Genomic DNA, 27300 nt, shown 5'->3' on the forward strand with positions numbered 1-27300 from the left:
AGCCACACCAATCAGCTGGGGGAGAGTCAGGGGCCTCGCGCTGCAAAAACAATCCTCTGCACAAACAGAGCTGACACCGCCTGCCCAGCACCGCAGCCTCCCTGCGTGTTTCACTGTCTGTCTGTCTGTCTGTCTCACAGCTCCAGCAGCTTTATAAGAGTCTGCCCTCGAGCCAAACCGAGCAGCACCGCTCGGCAAAAGAAACCTCTGCGAATCCCTAATGAGACTGCTGCCACAGCTGTAGTACAGGATCAGCCGCCTGTTTGGAGCTCACAACTCTCACTGCTTCGCACCACAACCTCTGACAACAATACAAAGTACTGGTGATCAGAAATTCTGAAAGCAGAATTAATTATGATTTATGTCAAGATTTTGATGGCTCTGTAACGCAATAATACATAGACGGCTCATTATTGTAAATGCATATAATCAATCTGGCCTATTTTCACCCACAAACATAATTACACTGTTTGGCTTTTAGCGAAGCTGTGATGATGTCTTTTTTTTTTTCCTCCTTCTTCAAAGAGAATAATGTAAGGAACAGTGACAGACATGTGATTGCATGTGTTCGAGGACCTGGCTTGCAAAGATCTCTCTCCCTTTTGTTGCTTCCAACAATGAAATGTAATTCCTTCCACTAGTTCTTTATGTTAATGAAGCTGTGAAAAATGGATTCTTCTTCTAAAGAATTATACAGATTAGCCTCAAAGTGGGAGACGTTTAGTTTTCTCATTTACTTGTTGATGTTTTCACAAAAAAGTACACAAATTACGCAGTTTTAAATTAAACTGTAGATATCAATTATGAGAATACACAACATTAGCTGCCTAATTACTGTTTGACATACTGTATATTTTTAAGCATCTAACTGTGCTCCGGTTTTGTTCATAAATTATGTGATACGTACTTTGCGTGGAAGCCACTGTTCATGATCTGATAATCCTGTTTTTGTTCAGGTATCCACGTGCACAACGCCGGGTGTTAGCTACATCTGTGCATTTGATTGTCTTGTTCGTGAAGGTAAATAGGCATGTTGACAACCAATGTATACATGAACACGATTGTGACGTAAGTCTCATCACAGCACGTTGCGTCTTCAGTTCACACAACTCTTTCCGCGTCTGATCTTTGCCGCAGCTTTTTACCTTCACACGTGTGCCGTATTCGCAATGATTGCATCACATATTAAGATGAAAGATATCGTATATTACAGCAAACACATTAAAGAAATGTCTTCAGTTTGAGGCTAAAAGACCTAATTAGACTCAGTTATTGGATGCTGTCAAGATTAAGATTTATGAGCCAAAATTCAATAGCAAGTACACATCTGCTACAGAAAAAAACCATAGTGTAGCTTGAATATCTGCAAAATTTCTTCATAGTTAAATAAAACCGTGTCCAAATTATTATTCTGATTTTTTCTGAAAAAAACTGAAGGAGTAATGAGATATAAATAAATCTTTCCAAACCATTGGAATACCTAAATAAAAGTTTAAAACGAGGCTGTTTTTCCTTTGCTCACGAAGAGTTGTACATCTGGAGATCCATAGATTTCATAGAAGTAAAACTAGTATATTAATGCATATTACCCTAGATTGCATTTGTAAACAGTTTTACACATTGTAATGTCTTTACAGCTCTTTAATGTGAACACATCGATACTGTGTAACGGGATCTGAAAAATGGCTGGAAACAAATTACTTATTTTATTTCCTACTTTAATTGATGTCATGTCGAAATATTGCCAGGCCATTAAAACATGGTACTTTTAACTAGGGACCAGTAGATGTTGCAAAGCTACTTGGCTGCAGAGTGGTCGAGTTTCATTTCATGCTTTATCACCACAGATGAAAGATACTCATACACCCTCCGAAGTCAAGGTCATCATATGAAAAGACCATAACAGCTCATCAAGCAATTTAGTTGACCTTGCCATGCAGAAAGTAACCAGCAGTTAGAGCAGGATTCACAATTACAGTCAATTAAAGTCAATAAAAGATGATATGACAGTTGATTACGTTTAATTTACTGAGAGCAAAGTGGTTTCCGTATTGTGCGCTCATTGAGCAATAATTAATCGACTGCTTCACAGCTAGCACAAACTCAAAGTGTGGTGTTTGCTAAAAAGACAGTTATGACTAATTCATACATCAGGATAAACAAATGACTGTATTGTTAAATGGGTATCACACTCATTTAAAATAACTTAATTCAGACTACGTTTAGTCCTGCTGAAGAACCTTTCTTCAAAAACTGCTTTTCTGACGACTAAACTATAAGATGCCCTATATGTAATGTTGTCAACCAAATATCGCTGTCCTAATATCACTGTGACGTTGAATAGATTACCATGGGCCACCGGTTAGCCTGCAGCAAGGGCTTTTCCGTGCGACTGTCGCTGCTGAGGTGCCAGATGCGCTAGGCAAGTAACCGCATGATAAATGGCAGAAGGTGAGAACTCTGAGGCCGGGAACCGGGAGCACCCTGCCCCTGCATCCCGCTGCCAGTCCCTTGGCATGCAGCTTGTCAGGGCCAAATGGCAGCCGCATCCCCCTTCAACGCTGACATTTAAAACCTCTGCCATGCTATCCAGCTGTGGACACCGCGGGCCCTCCCCTCTCCGCCCCCCCACTGTATGCTCAGCCTCTCCCAGGCATCCGGCCCTCAACCCCACTGCTGCTGCTGCTGCTGCTGCCAGACACCTGTCGACAAATCTCCATCGAGTGATATTGTTTACAATTAAAGTGCAGAACGTGCTCGTGGTGGAAGAAGTCATACCTGCAGATCACAGTTTCCCAATGATTTAGAAATTAAAATTCTGGCTAAATCCGAGGGACTGTTCTTTAAAAGGGAAAATCCAACAAACACACGCTTAGAAAAACATGAATCTAACCTCGATCTTGTCAGTCCAAGTACATAATTTAAGCAGTGAGACAGAGTTAAGTTTCTAATCTCTAATTTTTTTTTTTTTTTTTATCATACTTACTGAATAGTGGGACAGACTAGCTTTGAGCTTCAGTGCAATTGTTATATTACTTCAACATGGGTCGTATGGTTGCTAAGGATGCTAATGTTTTGCCTGATTTAGCCTCAGTTTGTCAGCATTCTATGTACAGTACCTAACAAGTTCATATTTAGTACTTCTACCCTTTTACAAGCTTTATTTTCCACATTGAATTGTTTTTAAAGCCGTAGTTGGCTCCAGAGACAGCCTGGAGAGGAATGGGCTGTACTAGCATCAGCAATAAGGCTTCCCTACAGCAAGGTCCAGGAGGGTAGTTGAGCTCCATGGTCACCATACAGGGAATATACTGGTGAAGACGGAGAGGAAGCAGCGTTGGGAGCAGTCATTATTTCTTCTTAAAATATTGCCAAGCAGGTCAACCTGCACCCACAAGGATGTCAATGGAGCTATTAAGTCTGCTTGAAGTGTTGGAGTCATGAAAGTTTTGTTACATCTGTGGCAGTCCCAGAGGTCTCATTACACCCCCCAAAAAAACCTTTGGTTGGAAATAGTCAAAAGTCACCAACAATAGCTTCAGAGCCCTCTTGGGGAAATGCTAATTAACACTTAGTATGCCTATTCAATCACACAAATACTGTACATGAATATTATATAGGCTTGTAGGCAAAGAAACAACAACTGTGAGTACCTTTAACATTAGTAACAAACATCTACTGGCACTGTAACCTGCACGTTGTGGTTCATTAATGATCTTTAATTTATGTTCTTACGCACACCCAGCGGCTCTGTTCTGTAGAAAACTGTCCAGCTGTAGATGGTGGTATGACATCATCAGTATAGCTTCTATTGATATGACTGGCTGGATATAAATAGTTCAAGCAGCGCAGGTGAGTCTTTGGGGCTACTTTTTGTGCTGTTTGAGTGGCTTTCACAAATGAAAAGGGGCTTTGTAAATGAGGGACTTATTTTCTTCCCACAAGGCAAAACAACACAATGACTGATATGTTTTCCATGCTGTTACCCAGGTGGCATGTTTGCCCTCTAGATGGCGGCTACCGAGGTATGATTGTGTTGCTTTCACCAATAATCATCTTTCCCTTCTGATGTTTTCAAACAATCATCATTTAAAAGAATTTCATGTACGTTCAACGGACAAAAAAAAAAACCAAAAAAAAAAACATTCATACAAAATGATTACTACTTTTCGGGCCGTTTGGCAGGTGCGAGGCTGTAATAGAGCTACGTATTGTTAAATATGGCAACACTGGATATTATTATAAGACTGCAGCACAGAATGATGAAACAGGTTTATTTTCAACAGTCTAAAACTTCAACAGTAAACATCAGCTTTGTGTCAGCATGTCAAATCTCAAGGGCCTCTGTTTCTTTTCTCTCTATAAACACACCTTCTCCTTCTGACATTTAACAAACATAAAGAAAGAAATCCGCAGTAGAGGAGGCAGATTTTTTTTCATATTCCTCCTCAGTATACCCTCAACAGCCCAAAATGCAAAGCAGCTACACAACAGGACATGTTTCATTTTGAAAGGCAGGACACAACTGTTGTCTTAACTGTAAAAACTCTCACCTGTAGTTGCTAATAAGCTATGCTAACACCAGAGCTACAGTGTTCAGTCAATTAATCAAGTGGTCAAACAACAAGAAATGATTTTGCAGCATCATTTTGGAAATTTTTAAACTTTTAAAATGCCAAATACTCTGTCTTCTTCTATCTCATGAGAGTAAAATGAATTTATATATATAAAAAAAAGTTTTAACACAACCTTGACCTGTGCAAAATTAAAACGGCTTTCGTTAAAGATTAACAATCTTAACAATCAGTTAATGAAGAAAAATGATAGCTGGTTTAATTTCCACACAAGAAACCACTGACTGAAGTATTTAGAAATGTGCACCAATTATCATCAGTGCGTTTCTGCTTTGATCTCATCTAAACCTCTATAATACACCAAAGACCACTCTGGCCTTGACCTTTTTCTTTCAGAAAGCGATGAGTACACCAGAATTTTTTTTAAAATTTTATTTAATGCCTCACCAAAAGGTGGAAGATTTGCCCTTCAACAAGCCGAGTAAAAAAATACCACTGTCAACTATAAACAGTTACCGTACCTTTCTTTAACAAAGCCAGCGGTACATAAAAGAAGCAAAAGGCAGGAGAGTAAACACTTTACATTCTGACACTCATTAAAAACAGACAAGCCTACCCTTACCCGAGGGAGAGCACACGTCACGATATAGAGAGAGGCAAATACCAAACTGCATGGCATAGTATCAAAGGCATTTCTGCAGTCCAAAGGTCAGGTGATGGTAAAAGGTTGCTGAGAAACGGAGCTGCTGGACGGGCTTTCATCAGTGGGAGGCAGCTGGAGTCTCCAAAGAGGCAGTGTTACTCGGGGCTGCAGGCACAGTGGGGCTGCTCCAATATGACATTTCACATCCAGATCTGCCACAGTAATGGCATTTTAGCCACTTTTAAAACAGCCAGATTGGCCTTACTGCACTGTTGAAATTTTTATAGGCGGCAATTTTTTTTATTGTTTGGGTTTAATACGGTGTCTGAAGGAGATTGGATAGGTTGTCAACGTGGAAAAGGCAATTGAGGGCCAATGTGGAATTGATTGGCTGATGCAAATACACACGGACGGTCCGCTCACGTACGCACTGTACAACACAAAGATGGGCAGAGCGTGCAACCGAGCCACTCTCATTTCCTCTGAGGAGCTACATTCACGCTTAAATGAGAATAAAAGATCCTGAAATTAACATAAAAATATATTTTTCTCATCTCGTGATTCTTCCAGCTTGAAAAACCAACATGGGAAAATATGTTTTGAAGTTAAGCATACAGTATACCCACGCCGTTGCAGGATCAATTTGTAAAACTCTTGTTGCAGTTATTTATTTATTTCCGCCCTCATGTCTCTTCTCTCTGGTAGGAAATGGTCAGCATAGTTTTCCTTTGAAGTCTGAAATTATTTGTCCCATTTGCTCAGAGGAATTGCTGGTGGTTGCCTATTTGTTGTTGAGTGGATTACACTACAACATTCTGGCTTTGTTAGATTAAAGGAAAGCAAAATGCACTGATAGTGCCTGATAACCAGACGCATAATATAAAAACAAATATAGAAATAAATATTCATGTGAAAAACCACAAAAACAAAATGCAAATCTTAAAGTGATCATCTCACAACCGAAAGTTATTGGATCCCACTGAGTGCCTTTACGACGACTGAAGTTTCCACTGTATCGTATCTTGACATAAAAAGGACACATTGACAAGGACAGATAGTCAAAAGGTACATTATATGAACTGTCATTTGTAGGCTGAGCTAACTGCTAACTTCAGCAGGCTAACATGCGTGCAGTGATAATGCTAACAGGTTGATGGTACAATGTTCACCATGTTCACCATCTTAGGTTAGTGTGCTGGCGTGCTAACGGTTGCTAAATAGCATCTGTACATCTGAGGCTGATGGGATTGGGACAAGTTTTGCGGGTATTTGGTGTGATTTCATGGTGGGAAAAACCATGGGATCCCTGAAACAAAGTTTTTCTGTACAAAATTTTGCACTGATCCGTCTATCCTGTATATTTTGGAATATTTCAGTCTGGGTCAAAGTGATGGACCGACACATTGACAGACTGACATTGCCATCCCTAGAAACATGCTGGTATTGCAAATAAATAAATACGTTTTGTACGGGAGGCTGGGCCATTTATTGATCAGGCTTCGGGTTTGGATTCAGGCGCCCAGCATGCTCTCTATTTCCAAGACTCACTAAAACTTTCCTTTTTGATAAAGTTCCTAATTACAGCAGGTTAAAGAGACCCTGAACCATCCCCACGCTGTTCTCTCCAAGGGTTTTCTTTACTACTGCATTGTAACTGTTGGTCTATTATTCTATTCACTGTGATTATGACGTGCTTAGCTACCGTAAGTCCCATAGTTGTACACGTTTTTGTTTTAATGTTTCCTTGACACTGACATTTTAAATGTGGTTGTTTTTTGGGGTTTGTAAAGTGTATTGGGTTCATATTGCATGGTGATTTTTCACTGTAAATAACATTTTATTAAAATATTTCCACAAAACAGCACTAAGTGACATAAAGAAGCGCCATCGCTTTTTAGACAAATTGAGCTCCAGGTTTTAAACATATGAGAAAACTCATCATGTAGATGTTTGTACAGATAATAAGTTGTTCAGAAAAAAAAGAAGAAGCATTCTTTGTATTCAGTGAAAAGCATGTTGCAGGCTGGCCTGAATTTGAACTTGAAATTACACATTCAGTCGTGCAAATTGAGACCATTTGAAAAACCATTAAGTATTTTTTACAAGGAAGTCTGTCAGAACATTTTTTGCGTGGCATTAATTACGGCACAGGATATTGGAATGAAAGCCTTCAAATCCATTGTGAGGGGTCATCATTACATGTGACCTTTCTCTGAAATGAGTTTTGCCTCTGTGCCTCTGCACTCGGTCATTTGATTAGAAATATAACATGAGCTTTCAGGCCATCATAATGACGGTGGCATTCTCAGATTGTTCTTCTGGATTGACATGACAGGAGTGCGACCTCATGCTGATTTCACCTGCATCGACTTCTGGAATAGAAATAAACTGGAAAACTATGTAAAAACGTGGGTACAACAAAGCAGATGTCTCATGAGCATGCAGAAAACAGGAAATAAGCTATCTTAAGCCCTATAAATACCACTTGTGGTATGCATTAAGAACAAGCACTGCAGCAACACAAATACTTCACACATTTTCTGTACAACAACGCGCACATGCACAGTGCAGAAACTCCCCGTCCTGCCATATATGATTTACATTTAGTGGTTGGATAATCAGCTGACATGCAGCTCGGGGAATTCTGTGCTTAATGAGTGCCTCTTCACATAAGCAGTTTGCCGGAGTTATCGTGAACATGAGACCGCTGTCAAAATGTCAATGAATCTCAATTAAAACTACCAACTTAATCACATGGGGGCCATCTCAGGCAGGCAGGTCCGCTGCATGTGAGGAGGCACCCCTTTGTGTGTTTTATTTGTAAAAGAAGAAAACTGGGAAAACTATATTCAAATGTTTTACATTTCATAGGCACGGATTGTAACTGGAGCAATTTCTAATTGAACAGGTATATTGGGAGCATTTAACTCGGATTAAGAAAATGTTGATGGCTCCTGTGCTATTATCTCAGCTTCATTCTGTGTGGATGCTTGTCATCTTAGCCGTCACAAATCAGACCCTAATATTTAAGTTCAGAAAATATTCTTAAAGATAAAATAGCACCTTACGAATGTCAAGTAATATTTAATGGTCTTTCACTACATTTTTTGACACCGGAAGCGACGAGTCTCAATTTGTTCTTTGGCCTCAAATACACTATAAGGACTGTAAAATATTTGGTCTTTTTCTAACAAAAAACATCTGACTGACATGCTCCGCCCTTTCACAAACTATCTTTTATTCCCTCACCTCTCCTGGTACCAGTCATGCTGTGTCTATGGCTGTCAGCGAAAGCAACCCTTTTTCCCGGTGCCTGGTCGCTCCCTCCAGCTCGGGGTGTGACTCACCGACCCCCCTCCTGCACAGAGGAAGGGGAGGACACGAGGAGGCGGGGGTGGGGGGTGGGGGGTGGACGGTCACAGAGCTTTGTGCCTTTTAGGAACGACGATGTTGGAGAGGCCATAATGTGTGCTGTGATCTGCCAGGGTTTATTTTCTACACTTAGGCTACTAAGTGTCTGATAATAACATGGATGTGTTCTCTGTGTATGGTTTCAGCGCGGTATGAATATAGACAGCGGGGCCAGTCAGTGCTAGACCGCATGAAGCGTGAATTTCTTTCCACTTCACTTCTTTTCTTCCTCCCAGTTTTTCACACATTTATAGACTCATGAATTGCTGTGAGGAGACCTCCATTTGCCTGCTGGGTTTCCACAAGAGTGCAGCTCTCTCTTGGGAAACAGCTGTTAATAAGAAAGATACTCAGAAAATGCATTGCTGATGTCCCCACACATACATTACATTATGTAAGAAAAAACAAAGTAATCATTTTTCTGCCGTTTTTTCTCTCCCTCCTCGGTGAGCCGACTTCTCGGCGATCTATAATGGAGTAGATATTGCTCGGCCTATTGATTGATGTCTCCTTCCCCCCACTTTGACATTTGCTTATCCTCGTCCGCATCTACCGCTATTGACGTTCGCTCTATCTGGACATCTTCCTAAGCTGTTTTGTCATTTGTCACCTCTTAAATAAAAACGGAGGAGGGGGGTGTTGTCAGTGATAAGACTTAATGATACCGACCACTGTGTTGGTTTTATACAGGCTGAGGGAGAGAATACAGAGCACAGCTTAATTTCCAACCTCTTATGGATTCACGGAGCAATTTTACCCAGTACATTTCTGTTTCTAATAATCAGACTGAAGAAGAGCCTCTCTGCAACCTCTAGTATACATTCACTTATGACTCTGGTCAATTTAGTGCAAATTTACTGAAAGCAGGCTTTTGGTTTAACACCTTTTAAAACTAATGTATTTGAAGAGCCCACTCTACAGGCTCTCCTGTCAAAAGCTACTATTTTCCCCAACTTACCCTCAACTCTCCACTCCCTGGATACAAACTGGTGAGATCATCACATCCACACTAGAAATCTTGCTAATAAAACACCCTCTGAGTGAGTTTTTTAGGATTCATACTTTGCCAACTCACTTTTTTTGTAGCACAGTAAATGCCGCGCTTCCTTAACACGCATTTTAACAAACACAGTCTGGTGCAGATTTTCTCCTCATGAGGTGGAAGACAGATTCTTCCTTTCCTCCCTCCCTCTTTCCATCCATTCCTCCCTCACCCCGGCTCCTGCAGAGAGACTATTATTGCAGCTAATTATCTACAAATAGGCCCAATATGACAAACAGAGCCCTGTACCAGTACTGGCTAAGCGCAGGAATCAGTCTGAGTGGGAATAAAAGAATGAAAAGGAGGCGAGGAGAGGCGGACAAAGAACAGGACAAAAGTCACAGAGAAGGGAAAAAAAAAAAAAATGAATCAGACATAATTTAGAGGAACATGATAAAGACATAATGTGGAATAAGATGAGAGAAAATGTGGTGCTAAAAAAGATATAAGTGTTAGGCAGATGGGCAAAGAAAGGCAGTGACACCAAATGGGAGACAGCACAGTCGGTACCAACGCGGGAAAATGATCTTGTCTATACAGTGTGTGACGGTTGTTGCCATTGGCAACTGTCCTGCAATGCACAGGCCACATCCACTTAGCTCCCAGCATGCCTCATGATCAGGGCAACTCTGGGGTCTAAGGCTGTCTGTCTAATTTCCATAGAGAAACTCATTTACCAGGCAAGCATGGAGGGCTATGACGCATCAATGGAAGCTTGATTAGATCCTTACCTCTGATACATATGAATATTTATTAGTGTTGAATAAATACACATTTACTCTCCTTTCATCTGGATCATCCAGAGAGTGCTTCTGCTCTCCTTTTAATTTTTTCCGATGAGTATGTCAGAGGAGCATCACGGCTCCCGACAAAGTGACAGCACTCAAGATAATCTGGTTATTGTGGCTGGGAGGCAGTGATCAACACTCACACTTTAAGTTTCACAAAATGCATTAGGCTTTTGTCTTGTTGTTTTTTTATTTGTCATGGTGACAACAGCTCTTAGAGACCAAAAGGAAATGAAAGAGGGGGGCAGCAATCACAGCAGCACACTTGAAAGGATGTATGTTTGGAATTCATTGCTGCAAAAGATTAGTGTTTGGCTGCACAACTCAAGCTGCAGGTGTGATACGGATGCCAAGAATAGTTGAAATCGCAGAGTTATCCCTGTTTCATGAGTCCAAACACAAGAGACGCACACAATCACCAGCACACCCACTCTCGCTCTTTTTTTTAATTTTTTTTTTAAAAAACACACAGAACTGGATAACAGATATTTTTAGCAAATTTTACTTACATCACTAACTCCGGCCTCCACTATCTTCAGGCCCGTCTCTTTCTCCAGCTGCTGCTTCTGTTGGACTGCACGGGGAGACAAAAAGCAGAGGAGGTGTTGAATATGAGCAGTGGATGACAAAGTAGCAGATTTTTCACTTCCTGAGGCAGCACAGTGAAACTGAGAATGATGCAATGGATGTGAGTCAGATGTCAAACTGGTCATAGAAAATGTCCAGCCTACACACACAGAAAGTCTTCGTCAAGATGAGAGAAAAAACAATCCGGGGTAAGACAGCAGATGGTGGTGGCACTTAGCAGGAAAGACTGGTTAGTGGGACAATAATAGCTATAAAAATTTTAGCTACTCTGTGAGACCGCACTTGGACACAGTGGTGGTTCCAGCATGCAAACAGTGACGATGCTAACATGCGTGAACCATACTTCCAGCTTAAATATCAGCAAGAGTTCAACTGGAGTCCTGCTGTAGGTTTTGATTTATAGTTCAGCCTTGCAAAACTAGATGAACCTATTGAACATGTTCAGGTTATATTGTGCTTTACTTGTATTTCCTATAGTAACTATTCAGGTGATGGTGGGAAGAAACACCTCGTGTCATTACCAACTACGGAAATTGCTTCAATGGGATAGAGAGCAAGGGTCATGGTGAGCACAAGGTTTTCAGTGGAAATGACTTTGCTAAAATTCATTTCATGCTGCCAGCCTGTATTTAGTCACAGATGTACTGTCTCTCTGTAGATTTCTGAAAAGATATCTCAGCCTGTTTACAGCTTTTTTACAGTTGACTTTACTACCAGTAGTAACTACAGGCCAATTACAGTTCCCAGTAGTCAATGGCAGTTACATTTCTGAGGAGGTGCACATCAGCATGACGTACCTACAAATCCTATGTGTTTGCAGGTATTTGCTAGGAGAACGTGTACCAAGCGGCGACCAACAGTGACATCACCCATTGGTTTGCAAACTGCCGTTCTGAAGCCTCGGGTTTGATATTTTGCCTGTCGAACTCTTGGTATTTTGCAGCCAGATGTGACCATATTTGGACGAGCTGGGGAGGAGCAAGCAGTGGATCTGATTCGATCGGTTTGGGAACCCGAAAACATTTCATCCTGCCCACCGATAGCAGTAACCTGACTGCACCACAGGCCTGTCAATCAAACGGACACGCATTATTTTCAGATGGACTAGCGGAAAACTAATGTGAAAGAGTAAATTTAGTGAGTGACACCGTTTTGACTTCTGGAAAAAAATGTGTTGACTTTGTATTTCATGAGACAAGTTGAATGGGATTCAATGGAGCCAGAGCCTTGTGGGAGCCAACCCCTGGTGGCCCTCGTGGTATTGCAGTTTATAGCATTTCCACATTGACGTTGCTTTTCAGACCTGGAAGCTACGTGCACTTTAATATACAGTCAATGATGTTTACCAAATTTCGTAGCAGTCTATGTATTAGTTGTTGACACATTTCACATAAAATCTCATGGTGACACTAGAATAAATCAGGAAATCACTCAAATCTGTGGGGTTCATCCTCTGGGAGCCACACATTTCAAAGCTATCTATTTCACAAAGATAGTGTAAGTTTACCAATAAAAATGTACCGTTAGCTTCACACGCGTTGAGCCAGACCTACTGAAGATTACCAGAAAGCAGATGAAGTGCTTGTGGATTCACGGCACACAATAACTTGAGCTCCTGCCTTTGTTCTGGCAGTAATTAATACAACACCCGAGTTTGATCCTCAGATCTACTGATCTAATCAAATATGGCATGCTATTTCCAAAGCTTTGTTCACGAAGGATATTCTCATGCAAATCAAACTAAAGTGAGGCAATGTTAAATATCCATCGTTCAAGATCACACATTTTGCCGACTTTTTTCCTCCTCCCTGCGCTCCACACCCCTTCCTCACTTTGATGGAAACATTTATATTGGAAAACAAAATCAAAGGGGCCTTAATAGATTATGCCAAATTATAGAGTGAAAGGGAAAAAAATGGAGCATAATTTTAATTGAGTTTGTTAGCATGTGAATGTGATTGTTAATGGGGGGAAGACGAAGAGTGAGAGTTAAAGGGAGAAAGAGAACGAGAGAGCAGGTCCTTTAAATCCCATTTCCCCAGATGAAGGCTATGCAAATGACCCTGAAGAGCTGAACCCCACCTCACACTCCAAATTCGGCAAGGGCCTGTTTAATTAGTATTTTAATCTATCCCAGTGATTCCACTCAGTCCACAATGTATGCAGAATTCTATCTAATTAAGCACGCTACTTTTAGGATAATCATCCATCTCCCTCGCTCTTCCTCTGTCGCCTTTTCTCTTTCTGGTTATTAAGGATCCTGCAAACATTGATCATCCTATCATCTCATCAACATGGCAGCAAATGGGACATCTTAAATTTTAGGTGTCGGCCAGGGGTTCTTGTAGGATGGCTAAAAGCAGTATGAAGCAAGCTCTGAGAGAACTGGAAAGGTCAAATATACATTCAAAGTCTCTAAAGTAGAGGGCCACATAAAAGAGGAAGACAGAGGATAAAAAAAGAAAACCTCCCATTAGTGAGCGGAGAAAAGTCTTCAACTGGCATGTCTCCAAGATGAGGCTCATTTTCATTTCATGCGCCCACCCCTGTATTTAGTCACAGACATATTGGCTCTCCATAGATAGATCCAGTACCTGCTCGGTCCTGGTGCTGTTTAGGAGGGGGGTAATGAGCGAGGTAATTGGGCCCAGCTGGGTGAGGGCGTAGGTGGTGGTGGTGGTGGTGGGGGGGAGGCGAAGCTGCTTAAAGGTCACGCAACGGTTTGGTCCTAATGAGCATCCCTCTGGGGTCGCAACACAACGCGAGTCAAACTACGAAAGATTAGCCAGGAATCAACACACATACGTGTCGCGGCGGCTGCAGCTCAGGTTTAACTGACAAGCTGACATTAACCGTCTCAATGTGAAAACCAAAGAAGCCTGAAGGCCACCGTGTGAATCAAAGCTAGAAACTGTCCAATCAACTTGAGGGGGAAGGACGGTCCCACAACACTCACTTTAAATGTAAATACAATGTACTTGCCAAACTCATTAGCTGGCGACTGGATGGATCTGGGCAGCAGTGAGAAACCAGCCAATGGATCGCTTGTTCTCTCCCAGAAGGTACAGATAACCGCCTACAGCATCTCTTTTTGGTCACCCCTTATATTAACCTCCCACTGGAGCTCACTCTCCCTCTCTCTCTTTCTCGTAGAGACACACACAGATTTTTGCAGGCTTCAAATTAGCCACCAAATACTCCTGACAGACTGTGGAAAAGAGATGTCAGGTCTCATTTCAGAGAGACTCCTCCAGCCATTTTAATAGGCATTGTCTGAGTCTATCTAGTCTGATCTCTAATATCGAGATCTGATCCCTGCTGCTCATTTGATCTTTTTGGTTTCCAAGTCATATTGAGCCAAATCATCTGATGTTCAGCAGGCAAAGAAAAAAAAACCATCCAGTACAGCTGAAAGGGTTTTCATGCGTGTTTAAATGTGTTCCATTTTCATGAGCTTTTGATTGAAATTACGTACGAGGGCAATAGTTTCAGAGGATAATATAAAAATGAGAATTGCCTGGGACTATCTGAAATCAATCTAAGAGAATTGGTGACAGATTTTTCTGAGGTAGTGCCTTCAGAGTAAACTATCACAGTTAACCGTCTGCGTTTTTTCAGCGACAGCCAATGCATTTACATTTGATTGAAAACTTTATATACAGTAGTCTTTCATGTTCCTGGTGTAGGAGCGGAGGGATTCATAGGAAGTGATGAAGGCCTGTAATCCAGTATTTCTATTTATTTATTTTATTGACATCAATCTCACTGTTTAATGCGGAATAAGTTACCATCTCGCATAAGCTGAACCATGTCGAGAGGAGTTTTAAATCAATCTTAAGAAATGATTATTAAATAATTTGTACAAATGTTTGATGTTTTTGTCTGCTGTCTGTGTTTTGTCACTCTTCCTCAACACTTTCTCTTAAAATCGGCTATCTTGTACCGCAATAGAGGACCACAATGGAAATAATCCATAAGGCTCTATTGTTTACTTTTATTCTCGAAAATCTTATAGGAAATCTGTCACTTGTGATCAGTATGTTTTAAATTTTCAGTGGTAAACCATCCGCACTATGTGCAACATGAAATCACATCACGGTTGCAATTATTTTCAGTTTGTTTGGCTGTTTACGAGACACTGGTTGCTCTTCTGTTTTTGCTGCTCAAGGAGTGCTGTTGTATGAAACTGTCTTTGTCTAATAGGCGATAACCACAGTTACAGGTCTGATAATGTAATTGCTCTAACATATACAATGCTGCTTTATAATCAGTACATTTACTGCAGCTGCAAATCATTTCAGCCTCCACTCTCTAAATTCTTACAGCTGCTGTCAAAGGACATTTTCTATTTCAAGAATTACACTTGTATCATCAAACAGTGCACTGTATGTGCTCTGATTTAAACCTGCTAAGCATCAAGCATTTCAGCCAGGTGAACAGGAACACCAAGGAAACACTTCAAAATCTCATCAACGGTTTGTTGAAGAGGAAGAAAAGGCCATTTCAATCATCAGTGTGAAGGATGATTGAGAATATTGCTGCCTTTCACTCTAATGATGGAAAATATAGAAAAAAATAAAACAGTCAAGCACACGTTGAAGCTTGATTTTATGTGACCTTTAAATTGCTCCGTAGCATATGCTCTAAACAAAAATTATCTAGTGGCGAGATGTAATTTGATTAAAACGCTGCTTTTCTGCGCCATATGCTGAAAACTGAAACAATTGTGCGTCCTCATCATAGATTCTAATAGCACTTCAGAACTGATTATCATGAAGTCATCAGAGCTTAAAGTCATGAATATATATATTCATTTTTCTGATATACGACAGGGTTGTTATTGTTAGAGGCAATATAAATTCAGCTTCAGGAGACAAATCACCCACTGTAGGCTGTAAGCATTTTGTATTTCAACACTGCACAGCAGCCGGCACTGTCACATGATCGTTATGTTGCCTCTTTGGTCAAATGGGGACATATAGTTGACAAAATGCATATTTCACCACCCCCTGATTGATCTGTTAATATTGAATAAGATCCACACCCATTCCATCTATCTGCACCCCTCCCTCCCTCCTCAGTTCCTCAGGTCGTCTATATTCACCACTTCCATCACTCCATCCGTCACTCCAACCAAACAAAATGAAAGTGTTTATTGCGGAGGAGGGCTGACGCTCACGCCTCTCCACAGCCGTTAGCCTTATCAGCAGGCAATCGCTCCGATATTAAAGCTGCCATTCCGCCCATCACTTTCCCCTTGCACATATGATGGCTGTCTCTACCTATCAGAGGTAGAGACTGGAGAGAGGAGTAGGAGGAGGGAGTGCTCGAGAGGCAAAGAGAAGGAGATGCACCTGATCCCCCTGGTAGATAAGATGCATGGCAACCCATTTTTCAGTCAAAATCCTGGGCAGGAAACAAAAAACAATAATATTCCTCCATAGCTCGGTGTAAGATCTGACTTCCGTGCAGCGGCATATATTATTACATGTATGATATATAACATACATGTGACCCTTTTACAACTGACGTCTGCACGCCGGTGCTTATCAAAATGTAAATCAGTTCACATATATTGTTGTCGCTTTTATAAAGCTTATTTGTTCATCCTCTTTTCTTTTTTTTTCCTCCACCCTGTATGGCTTCTATGAAATTTAACAGAAAGAATACAGGAGTACAGGAGACACAAACATCCTGTAAATAACTTAATAAATATTTGAGCACACACACACAGCCTTTCCTCAGAAAGCAACACTGTGTTCCGTCTTTCCTTGCTCATGCGTATCAATTGTTATTCAGCTCCTTGGCTTATAAAAATCAAGACACCAAATCAAAGGACCTGCAGCTCTGAGAAAACCTACAAATGAAACAGAGGGACGAGGTGGAGTGGCGCTGCAGGGGAATAAAGGAGGGCATCGGGAAACACAAGATGCTTCAACATAAAATGCCTTCATCATTGATCAAGATACAATTAGCTGATCAACATCATGTCAAAATTATACACTAAAGCAGAGGGGGTGCATCATGCTAGTAAAAAAGAAAAGAAAAAAAGATTAGAAACAATTGCATCTCAGGATTATTTTTGTTATAGACTGATATTTTTTTCATTATTTTTTCCATCTAATCTAAGACTTGATTATCGTTCATTTTATAGATAATCCATTTCCCAGAACCAGCAAGTCTTCAAATTGTTTGTTTTGGCTGACAAACAGACAGAAAACCCCCGGAAGGAATAAATTTAGAGGTAAAACTATTAAGCTGTTAGGCCATTATCAGTTGACTAAGGGAATCGCAACTATTAAGTATATATATATATATATATTATAGCAATTTTTTTTAAGGAAATCTTTGCCTGTGGAGTCTCAAATGTGAATATTTGTTGATTTTTATTTTAGTCTTCGATGTTAGCATGCTGTATGGGTTTGTACTTTTGGTCCGATTAAATTAATTTTGGGAGAATTTGTCTATTTTCTGTCACAAAACATTTTTTTTTTTAAAATACTACGTAAATTTGCAATTATGTAAAACAGAGAAAAGTAACACTTGTAAGGTGCAGGAAGCAGTGAATGTTTGCCATTTTTGTGTGATGAAAGACATTTACAAGATGAATCATTTCGCAAAATTTTGCATTATGCAATGGCTCATTAATTTTCTATCAATAGAATTTTCATTTTCATTTTTCATTTTCATACAACAGCACTGCTCTCTACCCACTCGTTCTTTAATACCGGCTGATAATAATGATGATTATCGAGGAATCTAATAAGATTAAATATAATAGTAAGTATTGAGTTTCACTGAGCCAAATAATTAAAGCAAAAAGAAAACAAGTCTTCTTTCTACTCTCCGTTAGCCCAACATGACGATACCCATGACATCATTAAGCTCTAATGTCCAATCAGCAGTGCCAATCATATACCAGCACGTCTGTCACATGGTCGGACCACGCTGTTAACAGCGGGAGTCCTGGCTGGCTCGCTGTTTATTCACCCTGATCGATCGCTTCCTGTGGATAAGCCAACAGAGCTCCTCAACAAACCAACTGCTGTTATTCAGCTTAAATCAACACACCAGGACCCTTTGCCATCTAACTGCATGCATCTCATGAACTTAGCTTCAAAACACTGCATATCACAAAACTAAAGTGTTTGCCAAAACCTGTTTTCTGGTTGACTCATTACAGGCGATGTTAAAAGACAACGCAGTGGAAAAATCGGTTTGGAAGATGAAGTCTGCTGCCTGGTTTCAGCTCCTCCAATGGCTGTAGTCGTGCAATCAGCATGCGCTTTGTGTCTGCTGCAGACCCTGCTGCGACCTTTGGTATAAAACACTTTACAGGCCCCTTCCTTTTTCAAGCAGAACACACATGACACATTTATAATTGCATCCACCCTTATTAGAAACCCCATTCAAAGATGGCTGAATAATACACCTAGATTAGTCTTTGCCTCAGCTGCACGTGCAGATGGGTAAGCGCACACAAACAGAGCTCCAGACACACGTACATAATATCTGTTTCTTTGCCGGCTGGTTGATTAATAGATTGTGGCTGCTCTGACACTCTGTGTAGAATAGGCATTTTGCCTTTGATAGGTGCTGACACCAATTCTTCACGGACTGCAGGAGACCAGGGAACAGAAGCAGCGCTGGCAAATAACTTGGAAGGCAGACACCTCCAGATGTGGGAGAAACCCCACGGATGTCACTCTGCATTCTCACCGGGACACGTTGAGATCGTTTACGCCGCCTCTCAGAGATGACAATCTGCAGATGTGTGACATATGCGACGCAAATCACGTCTGACAATCACTCAAAAAGAACGGATAGGTTTGTGGAATACAGGGAGCAATGAGGTAAACAACACACATCTGAAGTAATCATGGTCATCAGGCATCCAGCATGCAGCACAGCCACGCTGCTGAGGCTTTGGATGACCTTTTCCAATAGTCCAAGCTGGCAGCCGTGCTGTCAGTGAAACCCTGCATGAAAAACATTTACTGCAATCTTCAGGGAATCGCAACAAGTCTTTATGCAGACAGCCCCAGAGACAGTACATGGTACTTTAAATCAAGATGAAAAACATTACTAAGTGCCATTTTCTCCAGTAAAATTCCTATCAAATGATTAAATGATGTTAATGTATTTTACTGGATGTTTGTGTGATACCAGATGAAAACATCTGGAAGGCTGCCACCGTCTGAAGGGAGCCTACTGGGGAAATGCTTATTGGAGGAAGGGATGGCATAGCTGAGAGAGAGGGAGAGAGAGACACACACACACACACACACACGCACACACACACACACACACACACACACACACACACACACACACACACACACACACACACACACACACGCTCTTCCTCTGCCTCCCCACTGAGGGAGCTCTGACAGAAGCAGCCCTACCTGTCACTGTGGCAGCAATTATCCTGCAGGCTCCCTCCACGGACCGTCTCCTGCAGGTCTCCACATTACTAACCACATCACTGAGTACACACGCGGAGCGAGTATGCACACTGACGCACAGGAGGGCACGCCGCACGCCCATAAGTACACATACTGTACATATTCACACACACGGGCACACGCGCGCACATGTGGGTGTACGTGCGGCTGTGCTTTTCATCCACGATTCGCTCTCCACAAGCTAATGGCTCGAACGAATCGTAATGATGTGTTGGTGCAGACATCCTGCTCAAGCCGGGAGGAACACACACATCATTACGTGGATGTGAGCGCTCATGCAAGCATGTACACATACTTCTTCTGTGTTCCGTTATAGATAAATGCATTATCATAGGTGAGACGGCAAAGATGCACACGAGAAAAGCTAAACAAATCTGTCAATATGCTGAAGCCGTCAGAGTTTGGAAATGCGAGGCGACATTAACGCGGGGCCAGGAAATGAGCTCCAGTGAGCCGAGAGATAATTCTTGGATATTGGGGGGGGAAAAAACAGACATGCTCAGAAAGACAGGGTGTCCATTTTGGCTGCAGGGAGGTCTTCTCGAGGAAGCAATTGATCCGTTTCACGCTGGTTCAGCGGAGCTGGGATTCAAGACCCGGTCTGATTTTCGGAAGCAGGTTCACTGTACGGAGCTGTGAAGGGTGATTTCAGAGAGAAAAAAAAAAAAGGAACCCAATGTGACCTCATTACCGTAGATTTGTTCCGACTGTCATTAGGAATCACAAATGCCATCACTCAAGTCAGAAATATGAGGGAGAAGATGGGAGACGGGGTGGAGTAAGCAGGGGTGGGAGGAGGGGCGAGGCTGGGCTCCGATGGTAATCAAGTAGATTTCATCTGAAAACAAGATCTATCATCAAACATTCTATAGACGACGGAGAACATCAACGCATGTGGTACGTTTACTCAGGCATGTACGTTTGGCTCAAGCGCACAGATTTCTGTTCGAAGCGGAAGACGATAACATCCACGACCAAAATGACACATTCAATCATTACTATGCTTTAGCCACTAGAACGTGAATCCCAGCTGTTCAAGCTCGGGAAACAAGGCTTTTCTACAAATCAAGCAAATGTTACGGTGACGTGCAATTCAACTGCTTTACAACTGCTTTAAAGTGGACATGAGTCACAGTATCAGTAAGCATCACAAAAACAAAACATTTACGCTAAGTAACTGACCCATCTAGGTAGTATGTGGGAAGAATTATCCTGGTGATGTTACTTTGGAGCAGCGAGGAGGTCGGGGTGGATGGACAGGTTGATAAAATGTCAGACTTTAATGCGAGAGACTGCAGTTTGTTTGCCGAAGATTACCAACAATCGAATTTGACTTAATTTAACCATATTCGTTTCCTAAGCTTAACCAAGTGGTTATCGTAACCATGGTGCCAAAGTTACCCTAACCTTAATAATGGTAATTTAACATTTCCAAACCGTAGCCATGGTGTTATTTTGCAAACAATATTTTCTTGTTAATAGGGGGGTAAGATCAGAACAACGTATACGTGTTGACCATTTCATTTGGAGGAAATTATCTCAGGAAACTACAGTATGGTACGCATGGACATGTTAGCCACTCTGAACTAAAATTTCTTCGTTGTGTTTAAAATCAATCCCTCATTTACACATTCTCTACTTTCTATATTACAGACAGAATTGTTACATTAGTCAAATTTGATGCGTTGTTTTTTGGATTGTTAGAAGACAGAAGTTTACATCATGGATACTACAATGTTTGTTCAAGTCGGCACTAAATGGTGGATAAATTTCAAACACAGCATCCAGACACTCAATAAGAATAAAATTTGTTTTTGATGTTATGTATAGTTCCTCCTTCTTTTGGAATAAGTAGTCGAGAAACACGATCATTTAAAAAAAGTGGCGTGGCAGTTGTTTCATAGCAAGATTCAGTTTATAATTTAGTCAACAGTGATTTAGAAGGAAATCCTTTTAATATGAATATGAAGAGCTCAATGAAGATGAAAAAATTTAATATTTGTCTTGGTCATAAATTTGTGAAAAATAATACATTTACACACTCTGAAACCAAACTAATGTTATCTTATCGCCAAGCGAATGATTATCTTCAGAATCCAGATGAATTATAATTTGGTCAGAATATCAGAAAAGAGAGGTACATTTTCATCACAAAGCCCAAAGCGTTATCTTCAAAATGCTATTTTTTATTTTTTTTTAAACCAGAGAAATACATTTTCTAAAAAACAAAGAAAAGCAGGGACTCATCAAAATTTTGCACCTTGGACCAGAATATATTTGACATTTCCCATCAATAAACTAATCAGTTACTAAATGAGGTTTTTTTCAGCTCTATTTAAAATAACTATTTTTGCTTGAATGTTTTTTTTTATTTTATATTTCACAATAAAGAGCTGCACTCTCTCTGAACAGATGCGACAAAGAAATCCGTAAAAGATGCCTCCATTTTCTAACACAATCTAAAACAACAAACCAAAATGGAACCTAAATCCGACTGCAATATAGGCTGAGCTGTTAATGTTGTCCTGACAGCGAGTATAAAGTATAAATTCATCAAACGAACAATATATGAACACAAAGCTTCTGCTTGTCTCTTGTCAAACAATTTCAGCCTCACAGTTCCAGTAATGCACTGTCTGAGCATCTAGATTACATTTCAGAGGCTTTTTTTTTTTCTTGTACTGAAGTAGTCACGATGCTTTCAGCGGCCTTTAAGTAAATCCCTCCAACCACGCCTACAGATGTTAGTGGACGTGTTTCCTCAGCGAGTGGATAAAGCCACTGAGAGCTGTGTCCTATCTGCCCGCCTCTCGCCATCTCTGTGAAGCTCCCCGGCTGCTCCTCAGATCGCAGTGTCAATCTCACCATGTTGCTTTCCTGTGTACAGCTGAGACTGGTGGGTGCAAAATGAAAGTGTAACACAACAGTCTCACGCAGGTGTCAAAATGAGAAATATGACATTTCCCTTCAGAGATTTTATTAGTTCTGATATCATTTTGCATTCAGCCTGCCTGATGTGTCACCGGGCTCTTTTTTTTTTTTTTTTTTTTATGACTATTTTGCTTCGGGGCAAAATGGGATAATCATTATTATATGTCTAAGGCTGAGCAGCTGTGACTGCAAAGAGAAAAAGCAAGAAATGCATTCAGGACGGGGCGCAATTGGAAATTCAAAATACATAGTTTGACTAGAGTGTTTGCCGTCATATAATTCCTCCACTCCAAATCAATCATGTTCGTGCAGAGTTTCTCAAACAATTTCTTTTAAAAGTGAGGCGGTGGTTCAGAGCGGTTAAATCCATACACCCTAAAAGCTCCCACGTACTGTTTTTTTTTTTTCTTCTAGGTTAATTTCAAAAATAACTGCAAAAACCTCTCCATACGTTCCAAACTCTCCTGTGACTGAAATCTCAAGTCGTTAGAGAGGGAAAGACAAGACTGTACGAGCACACCTCCCTGTCTTTTTAAGGACACCTGTTGGGCTGCACGGCTCATCTCCTCCTCATTTAGCCGTCTGTCTGGGCTCCGTGGGGCTGATTACCAGGAAGAGCTGATTCCAGTTGCACTGCTTATCAGTCTAATTAGAGCCCCTGGCAGGTGACTTGAAGGAAGTTGTGTGTCTCACGGATGTTCAGGCACTGCAATTTGTACAGACATGGTAGCTGGTACATGCCAAAAAAAAAAGCAGTCGTAAAATGATAAAAGAGAAGTGTCTAAAATGATGGTTTGAGAATTGTGGAGACGGATCACTCTTGGTGAAGCCGTTTTAGTGCGGGGCACATATTTTCAGGGCCTTTCAGGGAAGCAGAGGGCGCCTTGAGGAAGTTAAATAAGAGTATTTTGCATCACAATCATTGTTGAAGAAAATTTCAAGTGGTGACAACAAGTCAAGAGAAAGAGGTGACATCTTGACTAACATCCTCTGGTAAAAGTACAAACTGTCAAGAAATGAAAGAAAGATTCAGACAGGCTGTGTTTCTGCGGAGAGATCACTAACCAATCAAGCGGAGAAAATGGAGGATGAAGCGAAAGCATGTTTTAAGAGGAGGAGAAAACATTTGACAAAGAAAGACAAGGGAAAAAAGGCAAACAAAGTGAGAGGCAGGGGTGGAAAGGTATGGAGAAGAGTTGAGCACGGTGCAAGAACAGGAGACGAACAAGTTTTCCAGATAGTGTATCAGTCACCGGTAAAAGGTCAGTGGTCTGCTGTTCACACATCCAGGTGCTAATGTAACACCTCTCACACCTTCCTCGGTTGCTTGTGTCTGGATGCCTGCTGGTTGGTGAGCACAGACACCGTTGTTTGTGCTCGAATAATATGCTGTAATCCCTCGTCTCAGATGTGGCCTTAACGCAGGTAATTGGACTTGAAGTGTGAGGAAGCCTGTGGCTAGACACACACACACACACACACACACACACACACACACACACACACACACACACACACACACACCACCATGAAGCACACAGTCTGATTTGAAATATGACGAGAATTGCTCAAACTCTTGTATTCTAAGGAAGATAAGTCCTCTTTTATTTTGTGGAAGTACAGTTGCTGTGGTTCTGATAAGCTTTGAATTTCTGTTGAAAAGGTGCACATGATAACGGTGAGTATATCCCGCCCCTTCTTCACTGTGATTGGACGGCTGGTGACAGTGACGAGCGCAGTGCTAATATTTTTTTTAACTCGTCAAGCTGCTGGTGTTCAGAAAAAAATTATTTGGTGGACAAGGACGGTGGAAAGTTGGAGGGATGGCAGAGTGTCTGCCGATTTTTTTTTTTTTTTGGAAGTTAACATGAGGTCTACACCAAGTACGTAGCAGTAGTAGTTATTTTTTTTTTTATCCCCTCCAAAACTAAAAAAAAAGACAAAACTTTTATGTGGCACTTTAAAAGATTTTGCCTCTTATTTACCCGTTCACACAGACACTCGCACAGCAAGGACGCTTTGGCACGTGGACGGGAAGAGCAACGTACTGCAAACTCTGCGATCAACGTACAACCTGCTCTCCAACCTGACCCGCGCAGAGGTGAAGTAGCCCATTATGCTGCTGTATGCCAGCTAATGCTGGAAAAGACTGTCAAATTTGTCATCTGAAACCAGGTTACCTTCGCCAACCACATCAGTCGTCGTCTTAAAAGCCTTTTCTCATGTAACGTGTGAAAACACGCGGCTTAAAAGACACAAAAAATTAATCTGGAAAATAACAAGTTGTAGGCTATCGAAGCTAAGTATGTGAGCACGTTATTCTTGTGCCGCCGAGATAAATCAACTACAAGTTTGTCTTTTCCCCCACAAAACTTTTCCCCACCAAGGTATCACCTTGTATGACTTTTTGGGCCTTTGTGCAAAATCTTTCATATTAAAAACAAGCTGAAACAAGTTTCAAGTCAGCATCCGCTTAACTAGCGGGGTGGCTAAAAAAAAAACAAATCTGCTACGACAGCGATTTTTTTTTTTTTAAAGTATTGTCCGCAAGGAAAATACTGATTGTTTTCAAAGATCACGGATAATTTCAAGAGTTAGGCTAAATCTGTCGCTGTAACTGCAAGAACAAAAAGCTTAGCAGGTTGTTGTGGTTGTAGTAGAAGCTTTGAATAAATCGGGGACATTTAAAATGTCCAAATGCTGCAGTTTAACAACAAGAACACAGAATAAAAACCCCTCGTACCTCTCGTGATCCTATTATCACCAAACTCGCGACAAAAAAAACCAGACCAGGCTACTTCCCTACACTTCAAAATTAAAGCATTTCCTTTCAACACTTTTCATAGTAATACTCAATTATTCCTGAATTTAACCAAACAATTCACCATACAGGTAGCCAACAGAAGCAACTAAGTGGGCCTGGGTTAAGCAAAACGTCAATTAAAATATTTTTTTTTAATGGAAATCCTGATTCAAAATCATTCATATTATCTTTAGGTAAAAGGTAGATTTATCGTTTCAATATGCAAAGAGATAGAAATGCAGGTATTTAGGGAAGCTCCCTTTCGTTCAGGAGAAACGGCAATCACACATATAGCTTATATATACACATTCCTTTCCTTTGTGTCATCCGAGTCAATCCGAGGTGGATACTGGAGTTAAATTGAAAGCGGGTGTCCCTTAAAGAGAGGTTTGTGGCGGTGATAACTCGTTCATATCTCAGAGAGCCCTGGGAGACACAGCGCTCCTCTGTAGCAGTCCAGCCTGATGCATACAGGCCACTGACCCATGACAGCCAGCCCGTATCGATTTAAGAGGAGGCAGAGGACATGGGGAAAAAAAAAGAAGAGAGAGACAGGAGGAGGGAGGAGAAAGAAAAAACGAAAAAACAGTGAGGAGGCCAGGGAGCTATATCCCTCTTAAAACTTATCCATAATTCATCGTCTTTTCTTTCTTTCTTCCTGTATTTCCTTTCTCTTTCAGATGAGTGCACGGCAGGCGGATGTTCATTTTTAAGGGGGATTAGCGACGACCTATTTTGAAATGCATCCCTCACACAGAGACAGCCAGGATCGTGCAGCCAGATTCCCATATTGAGAGAGATGTAGGTGCCAGCAAGAGCCATTTGGATATTAGAGAAAATTATCATTGCCTGTTTCTTGCAATGAGGTGAATCCATTACTGCAGGCTTTAATGCTCATAATGTAATATAAATAATAATACTATAATCCAGGCATGTAAATGCTCAAAGCAAAAACATTATGCTTCTAAAAATGAAGCAAGATTTGCGAAGTAGTGCGGAGTAACTTTTACGTTTTCACGCAGAAAGAGGGTAAAAGGCATCTTACCGTGTGGTGAAGTCCATTCCACACTGAGAAAAAATGTCAGGTCAAGTGCGAGTACAGTGAGGTTGTGCTGGAAAATCCAGTACAAGAGCACACTGAGATTGTTTAACAACATTTTTTTCCACCTAAAGTAATAATTTACCGACAAAGTCCACACCACAATCTCTGGGGCCAAAGCAGGACGTAGTGGGTCCTTCATGAAAGCCTAACGTGCCTAATCCTAACCATACCTTAACCACGGCATTACAAGCAATAAAATGTAATCATTGAACGTAACTGGAAGAATATCGAATATCCTAATAACTGTATAGTTGGTCTTTTAGTGACATTATGACAATGGATATCTTATTTTTTTACCTCTCTGTATATATGCTGCTTAGAAATGCAAATTCAATTATAAGTCACTATAATATAGCTGGAAAAGGATAACATGATACTTCATTATTAACACTTTTGCAAACCATACTCCTAAGACACATCCATAACTGGAGTATAAACAGTTAGATATGTCTCGATAACAAAGCGAAAACATTGTTGTTGTCAGGCAACCATGTACTATAACGATGCTATAAGCAGATACAAGGGTTTTATTAATGTACTGTATTTGTCAACATTCAGAAAGTCTGTACTGTTTTGTACAACGTATACTAATCATTCATTATCCGTTTGTACATGAGCGTCCTTTTATAGAGGAGTTATAGTTGCATTTACTGCTCACAATTACATTATAGTGTGTGAAAATCATTTTAAATGTTTATATGCATCTTATAAATGCTAATAACTATGACAACCATCGCCACCAAATATACTCGGCTAAATCTAATTTAGGTTAATTCCATGGTTGAGTTGGCCAAAACATGAAACGCTGCTGTTTTCTTGTTTAATAAGCTCTGTGCATGCTGATGGTTTATCTGGATGTTTTGGAAAGATCATTGTTGGGCTTTTAAAAAAGACTGACCAAGTGGTGAAGTTCTCTCTACATAAACGATCTAAAAGAAATGAATGCCAAT

At 40.8% G+C, this 27300-nt stretch overlaps 1 protein-coding gene across 1 annotated transcript in view; it reads right to left on the reverse strand.

The window, feature by feature from the left end:
- The window catches only part of ptprn2 (protein tyrosine phosphatase receptor type N2), a 123332-nt gene that overhangs the window by 39616 nt on the left and 56416 nt on the right, over positions 1-27300 (reverse strand). Inside the window, exon 11 of the mRNA XM_069159531.1 lies at positions 10968-11032. Coding sequence (XP_069015632.1) covers positions 10968-11032 — 65 coding nt within the window. The remainder of the gene's footprint in view (positions 1-10967; positions 11033-27300) is intronic.

Source organism: Embiotoca jacksoni, unplaced genomic scaffold (genome assembly GCF_022577435.1).
Source record: "Embiotoca jacksoni isolate LCO1_2020_lvr unplaced genomic scaffold, fEmbJac1.0.p SCAF_25, whole genome shotgun sequence".
In the NCBI taxonomy this organism is placed as follows: domain Eukaryota; kingdom Metazoa; phylum Chordata; class Actinopteri; family Embiotocidae; genus Embiotoca; species Embiotoca jacksoni.